We start from the raw sequence: 23,988 nt of genomic DNA, 5'->3' as shown, positions 1-23,988 counted from the left end.
GGATTACGGATGGGGATTAAAGCCGACAACCTAAGGATACCATGCCTAGCCTTTGCAGACGACCTGACTTTATTGGCAAATGACATATAGGAGGCTACTACTCCGCTCCAAACACTGCACTCAATAGCGGCTAAAACGGGTCTTTTGATCAACATAGGAAAGACCGAGTTTGTGACTAACATCAAAGATGCCCCTGGAAGTGATAATATCTACATCAAGAGAGTCAAAAGTGTAAAGTACCTTGGGGAATGGTTCTCAGAGGACCTCAGCGAAACAATGGCTCTTGAACACGGGAGACTCAAACTAGATAAGGCTTACCATGCCTGTAGAAAGCTATATGCTTCAAAAAATCTGTCGATGAATGTCAAACTAAGACACTACAATGCAGTAATCAGACCTTCAGTCCTCTATGCAGCAGAGTGTCTATATTTAACTAAGAAGACCCCACTAAGAGCCCTTGAGGTGCAAAAAGAAAGTTCCTGAGACGGATAGTGGGACCAAGAATTTTACCAGATGGAAGCCGATGGTATCAACCAAATCGTGAGCTGTATAAACACCAAGAAAATCTCATAGTTGCCATCAGAAGAAGGCGACTGGCTTTTTACGGACACCTATCCAGAACGGACTCAAATAGGTTATTCCATAGGATCTTCAAGGCTGCTAACAAGGGCAAAGCTACTGGATTCGTGTGGATGAAGCAAGTGGAGAAGGACCTTTCGGAACTCCATATAAATCAAAACGACATAGCTGATCGGAGTAACTATCATACAACTCTTAAAACTAAATCCTTTGTAACATCCCTCACAGAAGTTACCCACAGACCAAAAGATGAGACCAGGAAATGGTCTGAGGAACATAAGATTGAATTTAGCCAGAAAATGAAGGACTACTGGGCCATCAGGAAAGCTCTAGGTACCAACAAGAAAACAGCTGCCAAACCAACCGCTAAGAACACCAATTGTGGCAAACAACGACGATGACATCAAGAAACAGCTAAAACACAAGCACCGTGGTCCATAGATGGCCCTAACGAAAAGAAAAAAAAAAATCATTCATTTGAGAATCCCAACAGGTTGCGTGGCATTTGGCTGGTTTTCATACCTCTGGTGGTATCGGGTACTAAAGACGCATGGATAGCTTGGGTGTTGTGGCATTTCATGAATTTTAGCAGCGTACATGAGGAGCATCTGATGCCGCCTCATTTCTAAAGGTCGAACTCCCGATTCGGCGAGTAGGCAGGGAATTGGGCAAGTACGAAAGGATCCAGTTGTCAGCCAAACTCCACTATGGTGAATAATCTCTAAAAGGTTCAGTGTAGAACTTCATGATGAACCATGATGAAGTTCGTTAATTGTACTGATGAACCGTATGCCGCACTACCATAGTCAATTCAGGAAAGGACCGTTGCCGTGTAAAAAAAGTAGCAGCACAACATGGTCAGCACCCCCATGAAGGGCCGCTGAGAAACTTAAGCATTACAAGATATTAGAATCATTGCGTACCGACAGTTTTCACTTTACAAAGGAAAAATTAAGTGTATTTTCCTAATTCAATACATCATATAATTCCATCATTAGATGGAGTAATCAAATTCAAACATGTTTCAGCTCGTTTGAGCCATCTTCAGTGAAACGAGGGTGTGTGTGTGTAAAGTAATTTACATAATACAAGCTAAAAATAAAGTAATTTACATAATACAAGCTAAAAATGTGCCAAAAACATAATGAAGGAACAAATGAAAAAACAAAAGAGAGACATGACTGAAGTAAAAACAGCACAACGCACAATGTTTACATCATCATATGGAACAATAAACAATTTGCTGCGATAAAATTCAGTGAAAAAATGTTAAAACAAAACATAACTGAATCTAAAAACTGTGTTAACCTAAGAAAACAAATGAAAACAAAAGGATATAGATGGAAACGAACAATAAGTGCACATAGCAAGGTTGCGGACCTCTTAGTCTAAAAATTTTTAATTTTTCAACAACTCAAAACAGGATGAAATCACTGTGTCAAAAATTCAGGCCGAAAGTCTGCTCTGAAGAAACACCATCACATCGAATGGCTGGAAGGGGAGCAGGAGCGAAAAAGTTTCAGAAACCAAGCCTGAATTTTGTTGCAGCGAATTGTTTATTGCACCATATCATGTGTATTATACATTGTGCTGTTTTTATTTCCGTAATGGCTCTCTTTTGTTTTTTCATTTGTTCCTTCATTATGGTTTTTTGGCACATTTTTAGCTTGTATTATGTAAATTACTTTAAACCTCCCCTTTGTTTCACTGAAGATGGCTGAAACGAGTTGAAACATGTTTGAATTTTATTACTCCATCTAATGATGGAATTATATGATGCATTGAATCAGGAGGATACACTTAATTTTTCCTTTGTAAACTTAAGCATGTTAAGTCTCTTCATGCAGACAACCTTCAACTGACAGATGTGAGGCAGCCACATTAGTCTCTTATCAAAATGAAGAAACAGGAACCTGCAGGTGTCTACCACTAGTAAGACAATGTTTTGAAAGCAGAGCTCTGGATCAGGATGCAAAAGCCGATGTCGACAGAAGAGTACAACACAGGTTTTCATTGCACTGACATGCTCTATTGGTGGAAAAATATCAGACTGTGCCTATTATAATGGGCTTCTGATAAGTTCACCTGCATACACCCCAGCATCAATGGGTAGGGTCTGACACATCCTACTCTGATGAATCTAGTGTCAGACCTAAGATGAAACGCTGGTTAATAGAGCAAACGCCTGAAAAGCCTTACATCTGATCTGTTTTATGGACCCAGCAGCGGCCAAGTATGTTGTTGATGGTGATTGCGAACAACATGATACTTGGTACAGATCCTGGTGGTACTCTATTTTCCTGTACGTAATAATGGGAAAAAGCATTCCCTACTCAGACTCAAATGAGCCAGAGGGATAAGAAGTTCTCAATAAACATTGGTAAGTTACCCTGAAGTCCCCACTGGTGTAGTGTGGAAATAATCCAATATTGCCAAGTAGTGTTGTAGGCTTTCTCCAAGTAAAAAAACACAAATGTTGAGTGGCAGACTGATGAGAGTGAAAATCACACTGGTAGTCAGTCAAGAGACCTCTCTCTTCAATAGCCTACACAAGTTGCTGGTTCACCATCCTTTCAAATGGCTTACAGAGGTCATTTGTAAGGCATATTAGCCTGTAACTATCCAGAAGCTTTGGATTTTTACCTGGCTTGGGAATTTGTATTACAATTCCTTCATGCCACTGAGATGGAAACACTCCATATTCTAATTAATTAATGTTATTTGCTTTACGTCTCACTAACTACTTTCACGGTTTTCGGAGACACCGAGGTGGTGGAATTTAGTCCCACAGGAGTTCTTTTATGTGCCAGTAAATCTACCGACACAAGGCTCATGTATGTGAGCACCTTCAAAAACCACCAGACTGAGCCAGGATTGAACCTGCCAAGTTGAAGTTAGAAGGTCAGCGCCTCAACCGTCTGAGCCACTCAGCCTGGCACTCCATATTCTGCTGAATAGGGTGAGGATATCACTGAGACAATGATCACTCAAAGGTTTAAGTGTTTGATTGCGGATTTTGTCCGGCCCAGAAGCCATGTCTCTGCACAGCGAGTGCTCTCCGCAATTCCCACACCGTGAAAGGCACGTTATAGGAATATAAATTAATAGAGGCAAAGGAGAGATGGTATGCCTCTACCTCGCACTTAATACGCAGGAATGCAGAGTCGTATCTCCCAGGGCTGGATGGATCTGCAAAATGACACAATGGTGATCAGCAATGACTGAAGGAATCGTAACTACATCTCCATTAATGGAGATTCCGGGAACTGAGGACAAGTTTTGGACTCCAACATTACTGTGGAGTTTTGTCCACACTTGCGATGACTGAGTTTGCACCATCATGGAAAACAGATTTCTAACTGTCTCGAATCAAGAAATGGGCTTTATCGTGGAAGCCCATGGTTGGCCATTGCAGGATTCTGACTATAATATTTAAAAGCCTGTTGGCAAACACGTATATCTGCTACAGATTTTACACATTATTGGCTGATATTACTGGAACTGGATATGAGGTCAGGAATGTAGCCCCATCTCCACCTGTAAAATGAATCAAAGGCTATCAGATGCAATTGTCTACAATGACAGTTCAGCAAATCCTGCTGTGAATGAGGCTTTGAAGCAAACAGAGGGTCACTGCAACTCTGCTAATGAAGGTGCATGGGCAGAGAAGACTTCAATTAGCTTGGCAGTATTGGAACTGCACCTCTGCTGATTAGTAAAGGATTTCCTTTTCCGATGAGTCCCGTTTTCTGCTTTATCAAATGGATGGATGTTGGTGTGTCAGGCGAGATCCGGCGGAGAACAAACACCCTTCAACCAACGCTAGAAGACGCAAGCTGGTGGCAGCAAAGGCATGACCTAGGAATATACTTTTGGCATTCTCTGGGACCACTCCTCTATGATGAAGCCACTGTTGACCGATTCGGTTATGAATCAATCACTGCAAATAACGTACAACCATACATTGATTGTCTTTCCTGCTGTGGATGGAATTTTCTAGCAAGGCGATGAGATGTGTCACATAGTTAGAAATATCCCAACAGTGGCTGGAAGAGCACAATCAAGACTTCCAAGTACTTTCCTCGCCCTCTAATTCTTCAGACTTGAACCCAGCTCATCATCTGTGGTACCACCTTTTTCGCTGTGTGTATTTGTTAACTCACTGCCATTGCACCCACCAACAGCTGTGAAATCCATTACTGCAGGCAGCATGGCTCCAGATACCTGTGACAACCTACGAACACCTTGCTGAGTCACTTCTAACCCCTCTAGCTGCTGTTTATGATCAGCACGGCAGTTACTCTGGACATTAGTAGGAGATCATAATATTGTGACTCGACTATTCTAACTATCTATAATCCACGTGTCAAAAATTAATTGAATAATTATCACCACCATAAATGAACACAGAATTATTTTTTATTTATTATTCATCAATGTTCAAAGAAGTAAGTGCATTCTTTTAGGCACAAAAGTTGAAATTTCAGTGAAGGTTCCACCTTTTCAATACAAAGTGTATGTTGTACAGGATAGTGTTTACATCATCATCATCCTAAACCATCTCCAGTTTCCCAGGTGTGGTATATGAGCCTCCTCCATCTCATCCTGTCCTTGTACCATTCTTCCTCCACCAACTTGTCCCAATCATGACCTCTCAGCATTACATCGCTCTTAACTAAATCTATCCATTTCCTTCGTGGCCTTCCCACGGGTCGTCTTCCTTCTACCTTTCTGTCAAATTCCTTCCTTGCAGTTCTGTTTACTGGCATCCTCTTCATGTGACCAAACCACTTCAGTCTTGATATCTGAATCTTATTTAGGAGAGAATTGTCTATTCCTACTTCTTCTCTAATTTTCTCATTCCTAATCTTGTCTCTCCTGGTTTTCTGGATCATAGTGCATAGGAATTTCATTTCAGCTACCTGAAGTTTGGAATTATCTCTATTGGTCAGTGTTGTGGTTTCGAGACTGTATGTAAGAATTGGTGTATAATAGGACTTGTACAATGTCATTTTTGTTTTCAAGGGTATTTGCTCATCCCACAGCAGGTGTCTTACCTGGTGGTAGAATTGTGTTGCCTTATTGATTCGATTGTTCACCTCATGTTTTGCTAGGTTGTCATTTGATATAACGCTACCCAAGTATTTGAAAACTGGAACGCTGTCCAGTTGAGCTTCATTTAACATGACTATTGGTTCTGCTCCTTCCCCATACACTTTCATCACCACCGTCTTGGTCTTGCTGATGTTTAAACCATATTTCTTAAACTCCTCATTCCAGCTTTGTATTCTCTCTCCCAATTCATCTTCTGAGTCACTCCAGATCGCAACATCATCTGCAAATGTGAAGGCTTTGATATCTCCATGTTCTTTCCGTTTAATAGATTTCATTACTACATCCATTACAATAATAAATAGAAGTGTTTACAATATGTTTTTATTCAAGGGACAGGTTTCGACACATTTCTGAAGCGTCATCATCAGCCTAAATTACAAAACTAACAAGATACATAATAGGTTATAACATGTATAAACATAGTGACACATAAAAATTATTTTTTTAAAATTATAACTTTAAAAAATTATTTTAGGTAAGCAAAAGAGAAAATTACTAGATCTCAAGTCTACTAAAATTGTATTCTTTTCAAGAATTCAAAGTACACCTTAATACAGTAAAATAACGCATCAATCTTGCAGCTCAACCACACACCATGTATCCACACTTGACACCAAGTCAGGCTTCTGTTATCTTTTTACTACAGCCAGCTAAATAATTTTCAAGTCATTATGTAGCTATCACGGACACCTTCAACGCACTTTCAAAATGTACAAATAGAAGTACATATGGGCAATGCAATTATGACAATTACTTACATATACTACTGCAGCAAGTTCTTGACGGGGCGTGTTCCGCTTCCAGTCCTGTCTTGAATCAGCCTTACGAGGCGAGTAACCATTATCAAACACTGTGAATTGTGTTCCAAGTAAATTAGACCGAAGTTTACCCACATAGGATTCACCTCCACGAGAAAGATCAGTAGGATCAGTGGAAATGAGGTAGTTACTTGTTGCACTCTTTTTTCTCTTTCGACCTGCCAGTAAAAATATCTGTGGAAACAAAATGTCAGATGTATTTGTACTGAGATGGATAAACACAAAAAAGAAGATATATACAGTATGTTTAAAATTTTGCTTCAGTAAGAGTCCCATTATTTATGAAAAGAAGGATGCCAGATTTTCCATCGTCGACTCAGTTAAATGTAACTTAACAGCTTTTCAGTCTGTCAAACATACAAGCTAAATATAAATATCACACTATAACATACCTGTAAAAAAAATATATATATAAATAAAAAACAAACCAACACATTAAACAAGGAATAAATTAAAGTTAATTTTGACATGTGTGTTATACATAGTTGGAACAGTCAAGTCACAATATTATGATCTAATATCCAGAGTAACTGCAGTGTTGATCACAAACAGCAGCTAGAGAAGTTAGAAGTGACTCAACAATCTGTTTGTGTATTTTTATACTTAGCTTGTGTGTTCAGATGACTGAAAAGCTTTTAAGTTACATTTAAAAGAGAATCCTGTGAACTTTTAAGCACAAGGTATGGATGTAATTTCAGTATTTCTAACCCTACATTAATATGCAATTTTAAAAGAAATAGGACAGTAATGTCATAAAAGGAATGGTACTTTAATAGTGGCAACACTTTTTAGGTTGTTACCTCACCTACTTTACAACACATGGACTCACCCGTCCAGCGTTCCAGGCATGCACCATACTGTGAAGAAAAATGTTGCCTGTGAACAGGAGGACTAAAGGCAAGTAGCAATAATGTTCCTGAAAGAGGAACAGCACAGTTGGATAAAAATTGAATGTGACCATGGCCGTGTCATATAGGTCTTCATCTGGTGTAAAGGGAATTGGGATGTATAGAACTAGCGCTGATAGAGCGCACTGCTGTTGTACTGGGTAAGCGTAATGCGCTCTTCATTTGTCTCCTGTGTACTCATGCCACTAAATATCCACGAATTTAAGTTGTTTAAATTGTTATTTTTGTGACTATGCTGAGCTATTGCAGTGTTCCTCTTGGCAAAAATCAGGGAAGCCCATTTTCGTTTCACCAGTTTCCACACAATAAAGAAATGAGGAAGAAATGGTTACATGCTATTAGAAGGAAAAATTTTGGTGAGAAAAACACCTATGGGAATCAACATCTATATCAGAAGAATCTGACCAAAAATATTAAAATGTGTTCCCATTATTTTCAACCCGATAACTTCACGAAAACTTTGTTGGCTAAGCGCGATTTACGAAGGGAAATAATTCCTATTTTCTACCTATAAACTGATTAGGCATTTCGATAATTGTTTTCTTTTTGCTAAGGGCTTTTCGTTGCACCAACAAAGATAGGTCTTATGACGACCATGGGATAGGAAATGGGAAACCACGGAAAACCATCTACAGGGCTGCCGACAGTGAGATTCGTGACCACTATCTCCCGGAATCAAGCTCACAGCCGCGCGCCTCTAACCGCACGGCCAACTCGCCTGGTACATTACGATAACAACCACGGAATTTATGCGTTTGTATTTAAAGTTGAGCGAGCAAAATTAAAACCGGGAGCTGTTCCATCACTTTTTCCGTGGACCACGAACACAACAAAAGCGAGGAAGGGGCCATACACCAGAAAATTGCCGGATTACCACGATAAGCCTACAATATCGGAATATGCAGAAATCACCTCTTTTGAAGTACGGGAAGAAATCATAAATATACCCTAAGAAGTGAATGTAACATTTGTGATTACCATTTTCAAAGACATCAGCACTCAAACAAATATTACAGGTAATTTGGTTGTTGAGCAAACAATGCGTAATCCTAATGCCATATTGCTTTATACAGAGTTTGTAGACGTCCAACATTGTAACTTGGTGTTTGCTGTTCTGGGAGAAAACAGATACAATTTGCAGATATTCCCTCTTGAACCCAGACTGTGTTTCCTCGTGACAGTTATGAAGGTAAGGACCAACAAATCTGACAAGGAACTAGGCCTTAATTTCAGAATCTATAAAACTACTGTTGGGAGAATATTTAATGTTTGGATTAATTTCATGTACTGCTAATTTAAAGAGTTGAACATTTAGCCTGGTAGAGAAAATGTCCTTGAAAACAGCCCCGTTGCTTTTAGACAGAAATACCCCTCGACTAGAGTTATAACTGGTGCAACTGAGATTATAATAGCAAAACTTGTTCCAAGGGCAAACATTCCACTTTCATAGGGCTAAATGGCCTCAACCGTTTGGTAGGGATGTTGAAAAGTTTATAAATTTTGACTGCATGTTTCTGAACACTGAATAATACCAGTCTTGGGGAAGTGCTCTAATGCATAGCTTACAGCTGCAATATGATTACAACATGCCTTGGGGCTTGCTCCAGCAAAACATTCACATTCCCCTCCTATAATGTCACCAGGTATTCTTAAAATAAGCTTCACATTATAGGTCTTATGTTATGTGTACTCGGATTTCACAGCACTGCATTTTAGAATTTCACCCGTTTGAAGTTAACCTTTTATAAACAAAACAAACTTTTCACTGAATAGTCTGCATCCAGCATAACACAATGATTTGTAGTTGGAAACAGGTGTTCCATCTATTTCCGATTTTCTAAATACGAAATAATCCATCAAATGCAAATTTGTGATAGTGATCTTCACCTTATCGCTGATGGTCAAATCTTCAAAGGAATCAGCACTGGGAAACTCAAGAAATTCATATGCCTTTGGTGGTGGACAAGGCTGTATCTGCAGTTTTATGTAAGCCATCAACCTTAAAAAAATACATTAATCAAAGTCTATAAGCAAGGGGAGCAGGTGCATATTTAAATCTCTATTTATGATTTGAGTCTTGTGGAGGTATATTTATATATTTATCAATGTACAATACTCAAGTAATTGTAATCTTTAGGAAAAGGCATGCTGACTCCTATTCATTATTTGGACAATAAAGAGTGTTAGAATTTTCTAATTACCGCTGTAGGCTACTAATTCTTCCTTCCTCCCGCTAATTTTAGCTTCTCTGGTCCGTAGCTCATTTTGCAGCTGTTTAACGCTTAAACGCTAAAAATCGTCCATAATATGCAACGGGATATACCTATACAATTAATTAATATAGAGAAGATACAATCGGCTTTAGCACAGAAAACTTGGTCACATTCTATACATTACTCGCAGCTGACTGGGAGAAACATAAGAAGATCGCCTTGCGCTTACCCGGTATTACATGAGCGCTATCTGGCGCGAACTTTCTCTGCCTACATCCCTATTGGTGTTGCCTTGCAGAGCAGTGGCACGATGGGTAAAGCCCTTCAATGACAGATGCCAATGTATGGTCAACATGCTTAGACCAGTTTGTCTAGTGTCAGTGAAGAGGACATTTAGGTTGTTGGTGTGTTACTGGTTATGGATACAAACCTGATATTTGTGAGTTAGCCCAAGATACACGAATAACGCTTAAGGCTGTTTTTCATATCGTGAAGGATCACCTGGGAATGAGAAAAACTGCACTGCAATGGGTTGTGCACCATTCAATGGAATTGCAGAAATGGTAATGATATGACATTGTGCAGACCTACTTGGAGAGCTATGAGCATAAATTGGAGGCTTTCCTATGCTGTATCTTTAAGTTGAATGAAACATAAGCCTGATAGTAATTGGCAAAATTGAATGCCAATGAAATGAGTGGCATTTTATCAGTCCCCACGAAAATCAGTAGTTCACCAGAACCTCAACAATGTGAAGGTGATGGTGGCAGTATTGTTCTAATGCATACCATACCCCAAGAACAGACAGTATTACTGTCTATTTTTTGGAACATAATCTATGACCAGTATTGTGAAAGAAGCAGTTAATACTTTCTGCAGACTCATTCCAATCATTTTTGTAGGACAATGTTCAGGTGCATGTAGTGCAACTGGTGGCTGATTTACATCCTCGATGGGGCTGGGATATGCTCTATTATCCCCCATACTCCTTAGACTTAAGCCCCAGTGATTCTGATTTGATTTTGAAGATGTAGCAATGGCATCTGCTTCCGAACTGTTCCATATATTCTTCAAGCAGTAGGCTGCTCAATTAACACCACTCAAAGACCAGATGCTGCGACAGGTATACTACAGATTCTGTATCACTGGCAACAGATTCTAGACATTGCTGGTGACTACATCAAGCGACTGTAGAAATTTCATGCAGGTATCTATTTGGAACAGTTGTATGAACCCCCATATTTAAAAAAAATTATTTATTCTTCCTCAAACATTTGAGGTTGCAAAATTGACAAAGAATACAATACAATACAAATTCAGTAATCTAAGTACAATTTAGAATAAAAGATATACAATAATTGTAATGATAATTTAAAGAACGACAAAGGTATTTAGAAGAAGCAAGATAAAAAGAAAAATATTTTCAATCATTTAATTACGAAGGTGGTGTATAGAGATGATGTCCGAAGACCGATATTGAGGCTTACAACGGTCTCATTCGGCACACCAAAGTGTCATAAATAGGTGACCAATAGATTAGGAATAGTGCCCCATACCTAGCATGAGCACTATGACCTCGATGACCTCAAGATTGTATTTACTGAATATATCCTTTTCTTTTTTCTTGGTCAACTTCAGCGAGCTGTTGCACATGTGATACAAATACAATTGTTGGATTGAGAACAAAACTTTTTTCTTTTTGCTTCCGAGTTTGAAGGTGATCATGTTGATTAGTCTTTCTACTGTCAATTGCGAAGCCATGGACTGCTTCATGTACTAGATACCCTTTTCCATGTAGCGTATCATCCAAGGATGACTGGATGTGATGGTGTCTAGTGTTTCGTAGGCATCTGCCGAATGGACAGAATCCTAAGACGCATGTCAAAGTTTCAATCTCACTGCATTATCTGCACTGGTTACACTCTTTGGATCTGCCTGGTATGGTGTGGTTAGGAGCTGCATTCGCAGTGAATTTAAGAGCATCTTTCCACTCGGTGCTTGAGAGTCTGTCCTCTCATCTACTGGTTGGCTAGAGTAAACTCGTGATATTGAAATACGGCTTTATCCTCCTGGTATAACAGTCACCATTCTTTATATTCCTGGTCTCTAAGAGATCTCCCGATTTTCATAGTGACTAACAGACCTTCACATGTCAGCACTTACCAGCAGTTTTGGTGTGACATTAGAAGTCGAGCGTAGACATGCAAGGTGTAGTATCGACTTCCGAGGTTTCCTGTTGCAGCAGTGTTCTAATTGCCAGTTTTGCAGTGGATGTTACAGCTATTGATCTGTTATGTAGCTGCTTCCTACCCTGAATGAAAAAGACCCAGATGTTTGATCATTTTAGCAGAATAGATCATTGCATTCAGTGTGTTGGCTGGAAGTGATAAAATCTCCTTGGGAGTACTCTTAATAATTTTTTCGGTATCATCTAAAAATCGTTGGGGAACTTTTTACAGTGATGTGGAAATGAACTGATATATCAATTGGGACAAATGGATGAATTTATAATGCAAAACTATTGATCAGGATGTAGCCACAGAGAGATTGCCAGCCATTTAATTACTCTTGCAGTAATCTGATAAGACTGTTCAGGATCAAATACAGTAGCATCAGCAAAGTTAACTCTCACGTATTTAATGCATTTGGATCTGGAAGTTCACTTTATAGTTGTTCCGTTTGATATGCATAAGTTGACGCTGCTGATTTTTGCTCCATTAATGGGGATAGCTATCGATTTACTTGTGTTTATTTTCAACCCTAATTCCTGCAATCTCTCAACTGCTAAGTAAGTAATTTATTTGTTTCTTCCAATTATTACAGTACCATCAGCAAGCCCAGAACTGTCAAGTGAGTTAACCTATCACCCTTTGTGTATCCAAATTCATTAGATACACTGTTTTCACTCAGTTCTCTAAATATGTGATAATCAGAAATATTGCATAAGATGGGTGACAAAAGAGACCCTTCTTTTACTCCATGACACAAAATGATAGGTTTAGTCCTTCTAAGATTGACTTGGAAATAGGTTGAATTATTTCCGTGGATATTGGAAATTATTCCACTTAATTGAGAGGGGCATTTGGAAGAACTACGAGTATTTCTTAGATGTCAAAGGCTTTACTTAAGTACAGGAAAATCAGTGTTACATTGTGCTTTCCAAGTTAAGCGTGTTGACAGATTGATTTCACTGGAAAATTGGAAGGAAAGATTCCAGAATGGCAGTGTTGATAACACAACTACATGACCTAATGAAACCTCTTTAATGCTCACTGAAATGCACAAAAATCCTCAAATTGGCAAATGTAATCCCATTATAAAAGCACACATTCCACTGCGCAAAACCTTTTCTGTACTGGTGCATGGGAATGTATTCATTCATTGGGTCTACTTCTTGCAGTTCTTCGGTGTCTGGTATCTGATTACATTCTATACTTCCAGTGTTTGGTAAGGAGAGCGAGGCTGCTAGCAGGCTGTTTGGACACAAGACTATTTATACACCTCTGGATGAGCCCGGCTTATTTATGATCGACCCTGAGAAATAGCTTTCCACAATGGGGGACAGGGAAATTCAAACAATCATCAAAGATCTGCATTTAGGGCTAGCACACATGTAGCAGATTCCGTATCAATTGTTTACCTGGCTATTTCTTAAACAATTTCAAAGAACTTGGAAATTTATCGAACATTTCACTTGATAGTGTATTCCAATCCATTACTCCTCATCCTTTAAATGAATATTTTCCCCAATTTGTCCTCTTGAAAATCAACTTTATCTTCATATTATATTTCCTACTTTTAAAAGCTCTGCTCAAGCTTAATCACCTACTAATGCCATTCCATGCCACCTTTCCGCTGACAGCTCGAAACATATCACATACCAATATAGTTGGTTCCTTGTGGGAATCAACATCTGTATCATCACATATCACATAGTCAAGCAACTCATCTCCTTACTCTCAAGTCTTCCCAGCCCAAAGTTTGCAACATTTTCGTAACATTACTCCTTTATCGGAAATCACTCAGAACAAACCGTGCTGCTTTCCTTTGAATCTTTTCCAGTTCTCGTTTCAAGAAGTCCTGGTACGGGTCTTATACTCTAATTGGGGTCTTACCACCAGATACATCTCCTTTACATCCTTACTGCAATCCGAAAATACTCTCATGACCATATGAAGAGATCTGTAACCGTTTTTAAACAACCATATTAATATGATTACCCAATGAAGATCATTCCTTATATTAACACCTAGGTACTTACAGTCTTCCCCATGAGGTACTATCACCCCATCAACACAATAATTAAAAGTGAGAGGATTTTTCCTGTTGGTGAAACTTAGAACTTGACTTTTCAACCCATTTACCATCATACCATTATCTGCTGTTCATCTCACAACATTGTTTAGGTCCCCCTGCACTTGCTCATAATCCTGTAACTAATTTACTACTCTATACCATTTAACACCATCTGCAAATAGCCTTATCTGTGATTCCAGTTCTTACTCATATCATTTATATATACAGTGAAACCTCATAAGTGCGTTCCTAATTGTTACTGGGTTTTTGTGGAATAGAGAGGTGAAAGAAGGTGCTGGCTTGAATGGGTCTATCTACGACAGTCAAAGGTTATTTTAAACCTTTCTGTCTGTTGATATGTGTATTGTTTCAAATATAGTATCTTTGCCTGTGTATATTATAAATGACCAAAGATAGCCTGAACTTGAATCACATAATTCGTACGATTTATTGCCAAATTTTGCGGACTTTACAGGTGTACATTGCTTAAAAGACAACCTAACCCGCCATAGGATTAGTGACTCGTCAACTACGATGTTCTGTTGTGGCAAGTACAAAGCCTGGAACTTATTTTTTAGTTAGAACATAATTGGATAAATTTTGAAAAGTTTGGAGGGTCCCTGGTATGAATCAACTGCCTCTTTGCTGTTGAAATGCATAAAATTACTAATTGACACAAATCTATCCATTGAAATAACAGATCCAAAAATTGGCATAGACAGAATAGAGTTTTTAGAAAAAGAAGCTTTGTAGCATAGGCTTTTGTATTATCATCATCATCAGCAGTCAGTTTACTCATTGCTGAGCGTTGTGACCTCATTTCTTCACTTTATTAGTAACTGCATCCTTAACAAGATTTTTCCATCCTGAGCGGTCTTCAGCTCTTCTTAACATATTGTGAAGAGGTAGACCGGTGATCATCTTTGCTTGGTCTAACCATCTATTTGTTTTTCTGCCTCTTGGTCTGGTGCCTTCAATTTTGCCTTGCAGAATGGTCTTTTCTAAATTGTCTCCTTCTCTCCTCAAAATGTGTCCCAGGAACTGGAGGTAACTTTCACTAACGCGGGAAAATAAACGTTTTGTGACGCTCAGTTCTTCTATAATGGAGGCATTTGTTCTTCTTCCTGTCCATGGTATATGGAGCATTCTCCACCAACACCACATCTCAAACACATCCATTCGATTCTTGTCACTAGCCTTCACAGTCCGGGTCTCACAACCGTACAAGAAAACAGAAAACACTAGTGATTCCACCAATCATATTTTCACTGTTTTGGATAATGCCCAGTTCTGCCAGATCTTTGTAAGTTTAACCATTGCGGTACGACCTAGAACAACCTGTCATTTTATTTCTTTATCACAATTTCTTGTGTTACTGATTATGGAGCTCAGATATACACAATCGTTCACCAACTCCAGATCTTTCAGGCATCCTGTCATTTGTCAGTTGATAACCATTAGTTTGGTCTTTTTCATGTTAATTTCTAGACCAAAATCCAAACTAATGATTTTCACTCTAGAGAGCAATTCATCAAGTTCTTGTCCACTTCCTACAATCATCAGTGAAGCGTAAATTGTTGATTTTCCTACCACCGTTTGAAATTCCACTATTCCAGCCATCCAGTGCTCTTCTCATTACATACTCTGCATAGATGTTGTAGGGTTGGGGTGACAATATGCAACCTTGCCTGACTCCATTTGTCACATTGAAAAATTCTGAGTATTCACCATCCACCTTTACAGTTGCATTAAGGATATTATATAGACCTTTCAATAATGACGTTAAGTGTTTTGGGGCTCCACATTCATTGAGCACTTCCCACAACTTGTCCCACTTGATACAGTTGAAGGCCTTTTTATAATCAAGGAAACAAATATAGACAGGGACACAGAACTTGCGGCATTTTTCAGTTATCTGCCTCATGTTTTGTTATTGACTCTCGTGTACCTTATCCTATCACAAAACATGCTTGTTCAGCAGAAATCTGAGATTGCAAGAAAGATTTTAGTCATTGATTCATTACGTACAGTGTGTGATATTAATGCTATGGTGCGGTAATTAGAACAGTCCCTAACTGACCCTCTTTTGTGAAGGGGGATAAGCACAGATGTAGTCCAATAATTAGGCCATTCTCCAGTTTTCCACACTTTATTACATATTGAATGTAAAGCATGGAGGACTTCTTCTCCCATTACTTTCAGCGTTTCTCCAGTAATACCATCTATGCCTGGGGCTTTGTTGTTTTTCAAATGTTTGATAGCATTGTCAATTTCATTAAACAGGATAGCAGACTCTATGTCATATTCCATTATACCCATTAGGATATAAAGAGCAATCACAAGCTATTATTTCCACTGACTCGTCCGTAAAGAACATCTTATGAGGCCTATTTTTTAATTAAGGATCGTTTGCCAATAAAATAAGAACTATTAGATATTACTGACTAATTACATTTTTATGCTTCTTTTCATTCCTTAAACTACTTTTCCACATAATTTTATGCTTATTGAAACATTTGCCTCTTTTCATTCCTTAAGCTACTTTTCCACATAATTTTATGCTTATTGAAACATTTGTCGTAGCACGGGACAAGATTTTGTAGACATTCGTCATACAAATCTGCTGCCCACGAGGATAGACTCCTCTGACCGTCATTTTATTTCATCGTCGGTGTGAAAATGCTTGCGATCGAGGAACTTATTCAGACACAGGAAGAGGTGGCAGTCAATAGGCGGAAGATCAAGGCTGTAGGGAGAGCGGTCGAAATGCTGCTAGCCAAAAGACTGGGTGAGTGTTTGCGTTTGAACAGTACTTAGTGACTACCGTGTTTTTCTTCACCCGAAGAAGTTTCTAAGCGGCAAGCGTTTTTATACCGACGGCAAAGTAAAACGATGATTCAAAAATGCTTTTCCTCTTGGGCAGCTGACTACTATGACAAGGGTCTGCAGAAATGTGTCCTGTGCAACGGCAAATGTTTCAATAAACATAGAATTACGTGGAAACTTAGCCAAAGGTATGAAAAGAGGCATAAAAGGAAATTAGGCAAAAATATATTGTGGTTCATATTTTATTGACAAACGGCCCTTAATCAAAATATAGGCCTTGTGTAAACCTTTACACCATCACATTTCCCAACTGCTTCATTCTGAGGTCTTGGGTTCCCTATAAACGGTTCTAATTGACCCATGTAATTAGACATGTTTTCCCATCAAAATTTATTAGCCATGACATGCACATTGCCATTCTGTGCACTGTCACTCGTATCTGACTCCAAACTGAGGACTTTGCGTACAGCAATGTCATCCACATTACTCAAATCGCAATCTGAATCTAACAAACTTTCGTCAGAACCGCTAAACTGTTCTAAAACATTCTCTATGTCCACACTAGAATACCCGCACTTGCTTGCAGAAGCCATCTCCACTCACTTCCAACGGAATGCAAGACAGGAAAAAGGACGGGAAAAAACAATCCCAAGAGAGCCCTGAATAGATAAAATTTATGATTCTGTTGACAGTCAGGTTCTTCCCTAAGAGGAAATGAAGGTATAATGTAAGAAGTGTGCATAGTAGTCGCCAGATAGCAGACAAACACAGTGCTTGCCCCTGGTGGCAGAGATAAACATTCCTTGAAACATCTCTAGAATTTCAGTGATTATTATTAAGCGAATGGAATTTACATAATGGACAAGTATATACAATATTATACAAAAGAAAAACCTGCAAAGAATACATGGTACTAAGTAGGGAACAATTACACATGGATATCTAAATTATTTATCCACTGCACTAGGGATACTCAGACATCAGCAAAGTCTCTCCGGTCTTCACCATAAGCATGCAGAGGGCATTCGTCCATTATATGATGCAAGGTCTGGACCAAAGCACCACAATCACATGCTGGAGAGTCCCTGAAGCCCCACTGGTGAAGGGAGAGTGCAGATCTTCCACAATTAGTGCAAAACCTGTTTAGTGATGACCACATTCTTCTAGGCAAACTGAAACCAGCTGGGGCGTGGTTTGGATTGAAGAGGCTTGAAACTCCTGAGCGGTACGAAACCATTGCTCTTTCCATTCCTCTTTTAAACTGAAACCAGCATCCATTAGATTCTTAGCTGTTTTCATTGGTGGCTTGCGGGATTTCAGCCTTTGTCTCCAGAGATCTGCAACATCTCTGTGGATGGGTAGAGTTGGGTTGGACATGATCTTATCATATTCTTGAACAAGGGCTCTTGAACGTCGCAGGCTTGGTGGAGCAATGTGGGACAGGACTGGCAGCTAGTGCGTTGCAGTAGGCTTCACAGTACCAGAGATGATACGCATGATGGTGTTAAATTGTACATCGACTTTCTTCACGTGGCAACTGTTAAGCCATACTGAAGAGCAGTATTCAGCTGCAGAATACACGAGGCCAAGCGCAGTACGTCGTAATGTGTCCGCTGAAGCACCCCATGAAGTTCCACACAATTTAAATTGAATATTATTACGTGATCTCAACTTAGACCCGAGGTTTTCAAGATGCTTTCTATAAGATAGGGCTAGGTCAAGCGTTACCCCGAGGTACCTTGGATTAGGATTGTGCTTTAGCACTGAGACATTGAAGCATACTTGGAGTTTTGTATTAGCCAACTTATTGTGGAGATGGAAGCAAGCAGATTCTGTCTTATTCACGCTGAGTTGTAGTCTCCAGTTTCGGAAGTAAGAGCTAAGTGTATTCAGGTCAGACGTCAGGATGGACTCTGCATGGCTGAAATCTGGATGCTGAATGCTACTGGACTAGACAAAAGAGTGGCTGAAGGGGTTTTTGTCTCTCAATTAATTGTTTTACTCGAGTTATAATCTCAGCTGGCACTTCTTTATATTTCAGACACTCCCATATGTGCCTATGTGGTATGTGATCATATGCCTTCTTAGTATCAAAGAATATGATTATAACTGTTCTATTATTATCCAAATAATTTTCAAAAAGCATTCTTGTTGAAACAAAAAGATCTAGGGTTGATCTGTTTGGTCTAAATCCATGTTGATCTTCCTCAAGTTCAGGTTCAACAAATTTTCTGATTTTTCTTTCCAGGTGGGACTCATACATTTTTAACTCATGAGATAGAAGGGTTATACCTCTACAGTTGTTATTCTTTCGGTCACTTTTCTTAAATAGTGGAATGAATCACTCAGTGGGGATTTCATTTTCTTCCTATTTTTTTTCTTATTGTATTGTACATATTTTAAAAATAACACAGTGAATAAGTATTTACAGAATGTGCACACAATGTGAATCAAAAGACCTAAAACACAAAAATGTATATTTAAAAGACTTTCATTGAATACTACAATAATTCAGATATTATTCAAATGCATTTTATTAGATGTAGGCCAAAAATTAACAACTTACCTTCTTGCCATAATCTCTTTCCAAGTGTAAGAAGTATGTAGGATAAAGCCCACGATCCATTCCTTTTCGATCCCTTGTTATCCGACACTTGTAATGAACACTCTGACATCCAGGCTCCAATACAAAATTCTCAAGACTCCCTTTGATATCGCCTTCCATTTCTCTATCCTGTACAGAATTATTTTCATTTTAAACCATCAAATATTTAAATTTTGTTGACCCGTTCTCTGCTAACAATAAATACAGGCTAAAGAATATTACAGCTGGAAGAAAATATTCTTACTGACAGTTCATACAAATAGAAATCTTATCCTATACAATGAATACCTTATGAGTTAAAGTAGTGAAGCAGGAAAAGGAGAGAAAAAGAATACACAGATATTTTTTTTTAAAGCCTGGAAAGGTAAACCAACTACCTAAGGCAGGGATGCAACACAGCACACATTATCAACATAAGGAAAATAATGCCTCAATGTCAAGTCACATAGAACGGAATAGAAGCACTGGAGTGAAAGGGTGGATAAGTACACGTTGCATACAATTAAGCAAGGGGGAAATGGGAAGCAAATTAATAACCACAAAAGCAAAGGCAAATAATACAACAAATGCTATATTATTTTCAATCACACACACTCCCACAATAGCTTTAATATAATAATTATTTGTCATATCATTTAATATATCTCTGTCAAAATAATTCTGCAATCAGAGACATCAAATTTGTGCAGGGGCTTAAACAACAAAGTGAAAATTACAAAGTGTATAATCCATTGGGAAGTCTCCATTAACAGGTCTGGTTTGTTATTAAGGTAATGCCCACCATATCATCATAGTTGTGATGCCAGGCAGTTCCTACATGCACCACAATTACCACTTAGACTAGCTGCTACTAATATAGACAAGCAAATGGAATTAAAATATAAAACAGACCTTACAGGAAATCAGATTTACCAGAATGCTTTACAATGGTAGGTGCAAGAAAAGAGTAATCTTATAAGAAATAGCACTTCATGTGATTTCTTAATTACTTTCAATCGTAAATAGTCCATAACATTTGTCCAGAGGTCGGACAATATTACGCAAGAAACCAAACAAGTGGAGCCGCTAGGTTTGATATGATCTGTCAATATGATAAAATTTGTAATATCTGAAGACATTTCTTTTCAGTTACGACAAAATTAACTGACAACTGTTAGGTTCTTCACTCTGCCGAAACTAATTCTGAATAAATAAATGTATAAACTATCCAAAAAAGGAAACGTCTGGCAACAAAATTATACCTGAAAAAGAATTAAAATTTAATTATTTATTCAAAATTAGTTTTGGCATAATGAAGGACCTAAAAAACAAACAAAAAATGTGTAAAAAGCGACTACATTCAACTTTAATAACCCTCTTACATATGAGGTCCTGCAACGCAATATTGTATGCATGTTTGTATGTACATACCTGCCAACTTCCGAAAAGGGCTATCAGTAAAACTCACACGCGACAAAAATCTAACGATTTTTGACATACCCTGGCTTATCTAGTGAAATGAATTTCATTTTTTGGGTCCGTATTGAACTTTGATTAAACCAAATTAAATTGAGTGATTTAAATCCACCTTTTCAATACAAATTAAATAGTGTTCATTAAATAATCATTTAATGGGACTAGTTTCAACCTATTTAAAGATCATCTTCAGCCATATCACGTGTAGAAAAACGTATTTGAAACACAGTTGTTTTAAAGATGGTCTTAAAAGATAGAAGTTTGACACTATGAAAAAATGTTTTTAGAATTTCCTTAAAACACTTTTGTTCATGTGGCTGTGGGAATATATGAGAAAAAGAAGAAGTATTTTAGTATTCTTCGTAGTATTCAAGAACGTAGATTGAAGATGAAATTCACAATCTTGATGAGGTATGGAATTGGGAATATATGCATTAATGTTGTAGTAGAGAAGAAAAAGTCTTTTGATATTCTTCATTTCACTGAAAAGTGTAGATACACGCAAAGTAATGTCCTAATTAAAATATCAGTTTAACAAATATATTATTGCAGTGGAAAGGAAATTCTATATAGTTGTATATAAAGAAAACAATGTAAAAATATTGAAGGCATCCATGGAGATTAATGACTTTAAAAAATGAAAGTGAAAAGGCACTTGAATCAAGTTAAAAGATTTGTATTCTTTATGTTCAAATGGTGGAGTGAAATCTTATCCAATGCTGATATAAAAGAAAGGAAAAAGAAATTAGAAAAATGTAGGAATTATTAACAAAATTTAAGGAATGTAAATATTAAATGAAAAGAATGAAGGAAAGAATTGAAGAGAAACAAGTCAAACTGTGGCTCATCTTACGTAACCAGGTGTTGGACGTATTAGTAAAATAATGTGCTAAGAAGCAAATGAAAAGGGAAAAAAGAGAAAATGATAGAGATTATAAGGAAAAATTACTAAGGTATAATCAAAAGTGTTAAGAATGGAGGGATACTTAAGGTGGGGCTGAAGAATGAGGGAATGGGAGTAACTGCTGAAGAGAGGTGGAATGAACAGAATGGAAAACTAAATTTTTAAGAATAATGATAAAAAGATCAAATAGAATGTTGGTTTTTTTTTCCACATATTTCATTTTGGTTGTAATTAAGAGTTTAAATATTGATCTAAATGTATGAAAAAATCATCTGTTATATCAAATTGGCCTTTTTGAATCTATAAACCTTATTTAGAAAAACAATTAAATTTATTAATAGAGGTGGAGTTGTATAAGATGTCAGAATTCTTATTATTAGTTTTGAGTGCTATATTTACCTTGTATTTTTTAAAAGTGTTAGTGATTTTGTAAATGTCCTTGTTAAAAGTAAAGGTTGAATTATTGAGGTATTAGTTTTATCTTTTATTAAAGTAGTTGAAGGGCGATGTCTGTATTTATTAATTATTCTATTAATAAAAAAATTGTTGTATCCATATGATTTTGCGATGAAACAAATGGTATTTAATTCACTTTTTAGATCTTGTCTGCACATCGGAACAGTGAAAGCTCTATGAATTGAACTATTGTAAGTAGCCCGTTTATGGGTTACTGAGTGATTTGAATCATGACAGATTGTGGTACTAGTTTGAGTAGGTTTTCTAATGAGGTTGTGTTTCTAGTGATGGTTAGGTCTAAATAATTAATCTTTCGCTCTAGTTTGGATTAAAGTGTAAATTTAATGTGGGGGTCAATATTATTAAGATTTAGAAGAGTGGACTTCGCATTACAAATTTTTTAATCTAAAATAACTAGGGAATCGACGTATCTGACCCAAAAGAGGATATTATTAAAATTTAGTTTATTTTCAATCTTGTTGTGTTCTAAGACATCTAGGTAAGACTTTACGTCCCCATCCGACAGGGTCATATGCCCTCACACCATATAAGACCAAAAACGGCATGGATCGCTATCGCTATCAATCTTAAAATTCCAATAAAATAAACAAAAAACCAACATTCAAGATGCTGAAGGTTTAATTATATTATAAATTCATTATTCACATCAATTATTTTTTTTTACTAAAATGAAATTAAAGAAACTTTATTCATTAGCACTCGCGACCACCAACCCCAAAAATGCGTGTCTTTCAGTATTCCTCTACCTTTGAAATCATCGCCTAATTCAGAAAATCTCAACAAAAACAACTAGGATGCTCCACTGATATGTTCTCAACGTTGTCGCTTGTACCAATATATGATCAATAATTAGGGCTACATTATGATCCCTCTAATTACTAAAGTCATGTAACAAGTTTGAAAAACAGCCTGAAATTCTGCAATAGCTGCATCTGGATAACAACAGATTCCTGAAAAAAAAAAACGACATTAATAATAATAATAATAATAATAATAATAATAATAATAATAATAATTCAAACTTTTGATGATTCTGCAGCCTCTGGTATTCTCACGAACAATCCTGACAAATCTGCATTCAATGTTCACTACCAAATCTGTGATCTACCAAAATAATATTATTTTTCATTCATTCATTATTTATTTACCATAAACCTTTACAGTATGTATGGAAGGCCAGGGGAAAAGGACAAGCCCCCTACACGTAGTGCCCCCTGACCTTTGAAATAATTACCTAAATCCTAAAGTAAAACAGTCATATACACTATTTACAGGTAAAGTAACAAAGTATAGCCTAATATATACCTATTTCTCATTTATACAACCTTTCACTCCCTCATTCATTCTGCCACATATTCACATGCATTTTCTCACCTATGTGCTTCCTAACATAACATTTAACTATATTTACATTTCTACATTTAATGTTGGTGGGTAGATCGTTCCAAAGCCGCGCTGAACGAGCAAAGAAACCTAGTTTGTAGGACTCAGTTCGCGCAAAGGGAGGTATGAGACACACCCCTTTGCCTCTACGGACGGAGCTGTAAGATAAGCAGAGTCGAGGGAATGGTGAAAGGTGAATGGCCCCTGTGAGGGACTTGTGTAAGAAGGTGATGTCGCATTGTTTACACAAGGAGGCGATTGACGGGAGGGAAGGGGGGCAGCTGTTCTTGTTAATTAGTCGTTCAGCGCGACGTTAGATTCCTTCTAGTTTGTGAAGGTTAGCTGCAGTGGTAGGGTGCCAAGCAGGTAGACCATACGTTAGTATAGGTCTCACTAGTGTCAGGTAAGC

The 23,988-nt window shown here is 37.7% G+C and overlaps 1 protein-coding gene across 2 annotated transcripts in view; it reads right to left on the bottom strand.

The window, feature by feature from the left end:
- Positions 1 to 23,988, bottom strand: part of ktub (Tub domain-containing protein ktub) — a 162,434-nt gene that overhangs the window by 65,119 nt on the left and 73,327 nt on the right. For both annotated transcript variants that reach the window (XM_067144422.2, XM_067144423.2), the window contains 2 exons: positions 19,322 to 19,489; positions 6,453 to 6,686 (listed from right to left, as the gene is read on the bottom strand). In XM_067144422.2, the coding sequence (XP_067000523.1) occupies positions 6,453 to 6,686; positions 19,322 to 19,489 (402 nt within the window). The remainder of the gene's footprint in view (positions 1 to 6,452; positions 6,687 to 19,321; positions 19,490 to 23,988) is intronic.

This window comes from Anabrus simplex, chromosome 3, assembly GCF_040414725.1.
Source record: "Anabrus simplex isolate iqAnaSimp1 chromosome 3, ASM4041472v1, whole genome shotgun sequence".
Taxonomy (NCBI): domain Eukaryota; kingdom Metazoa; phylum Arthropoda; class Insecta; order Orthoptera; family Tettigoniidae; genus Anabrus; species Anabrus simplex.
Note: the sequence above shows the minus strand (reverse complement) of the source record. Positions and strands in the feature narration are given on the sequence as shown.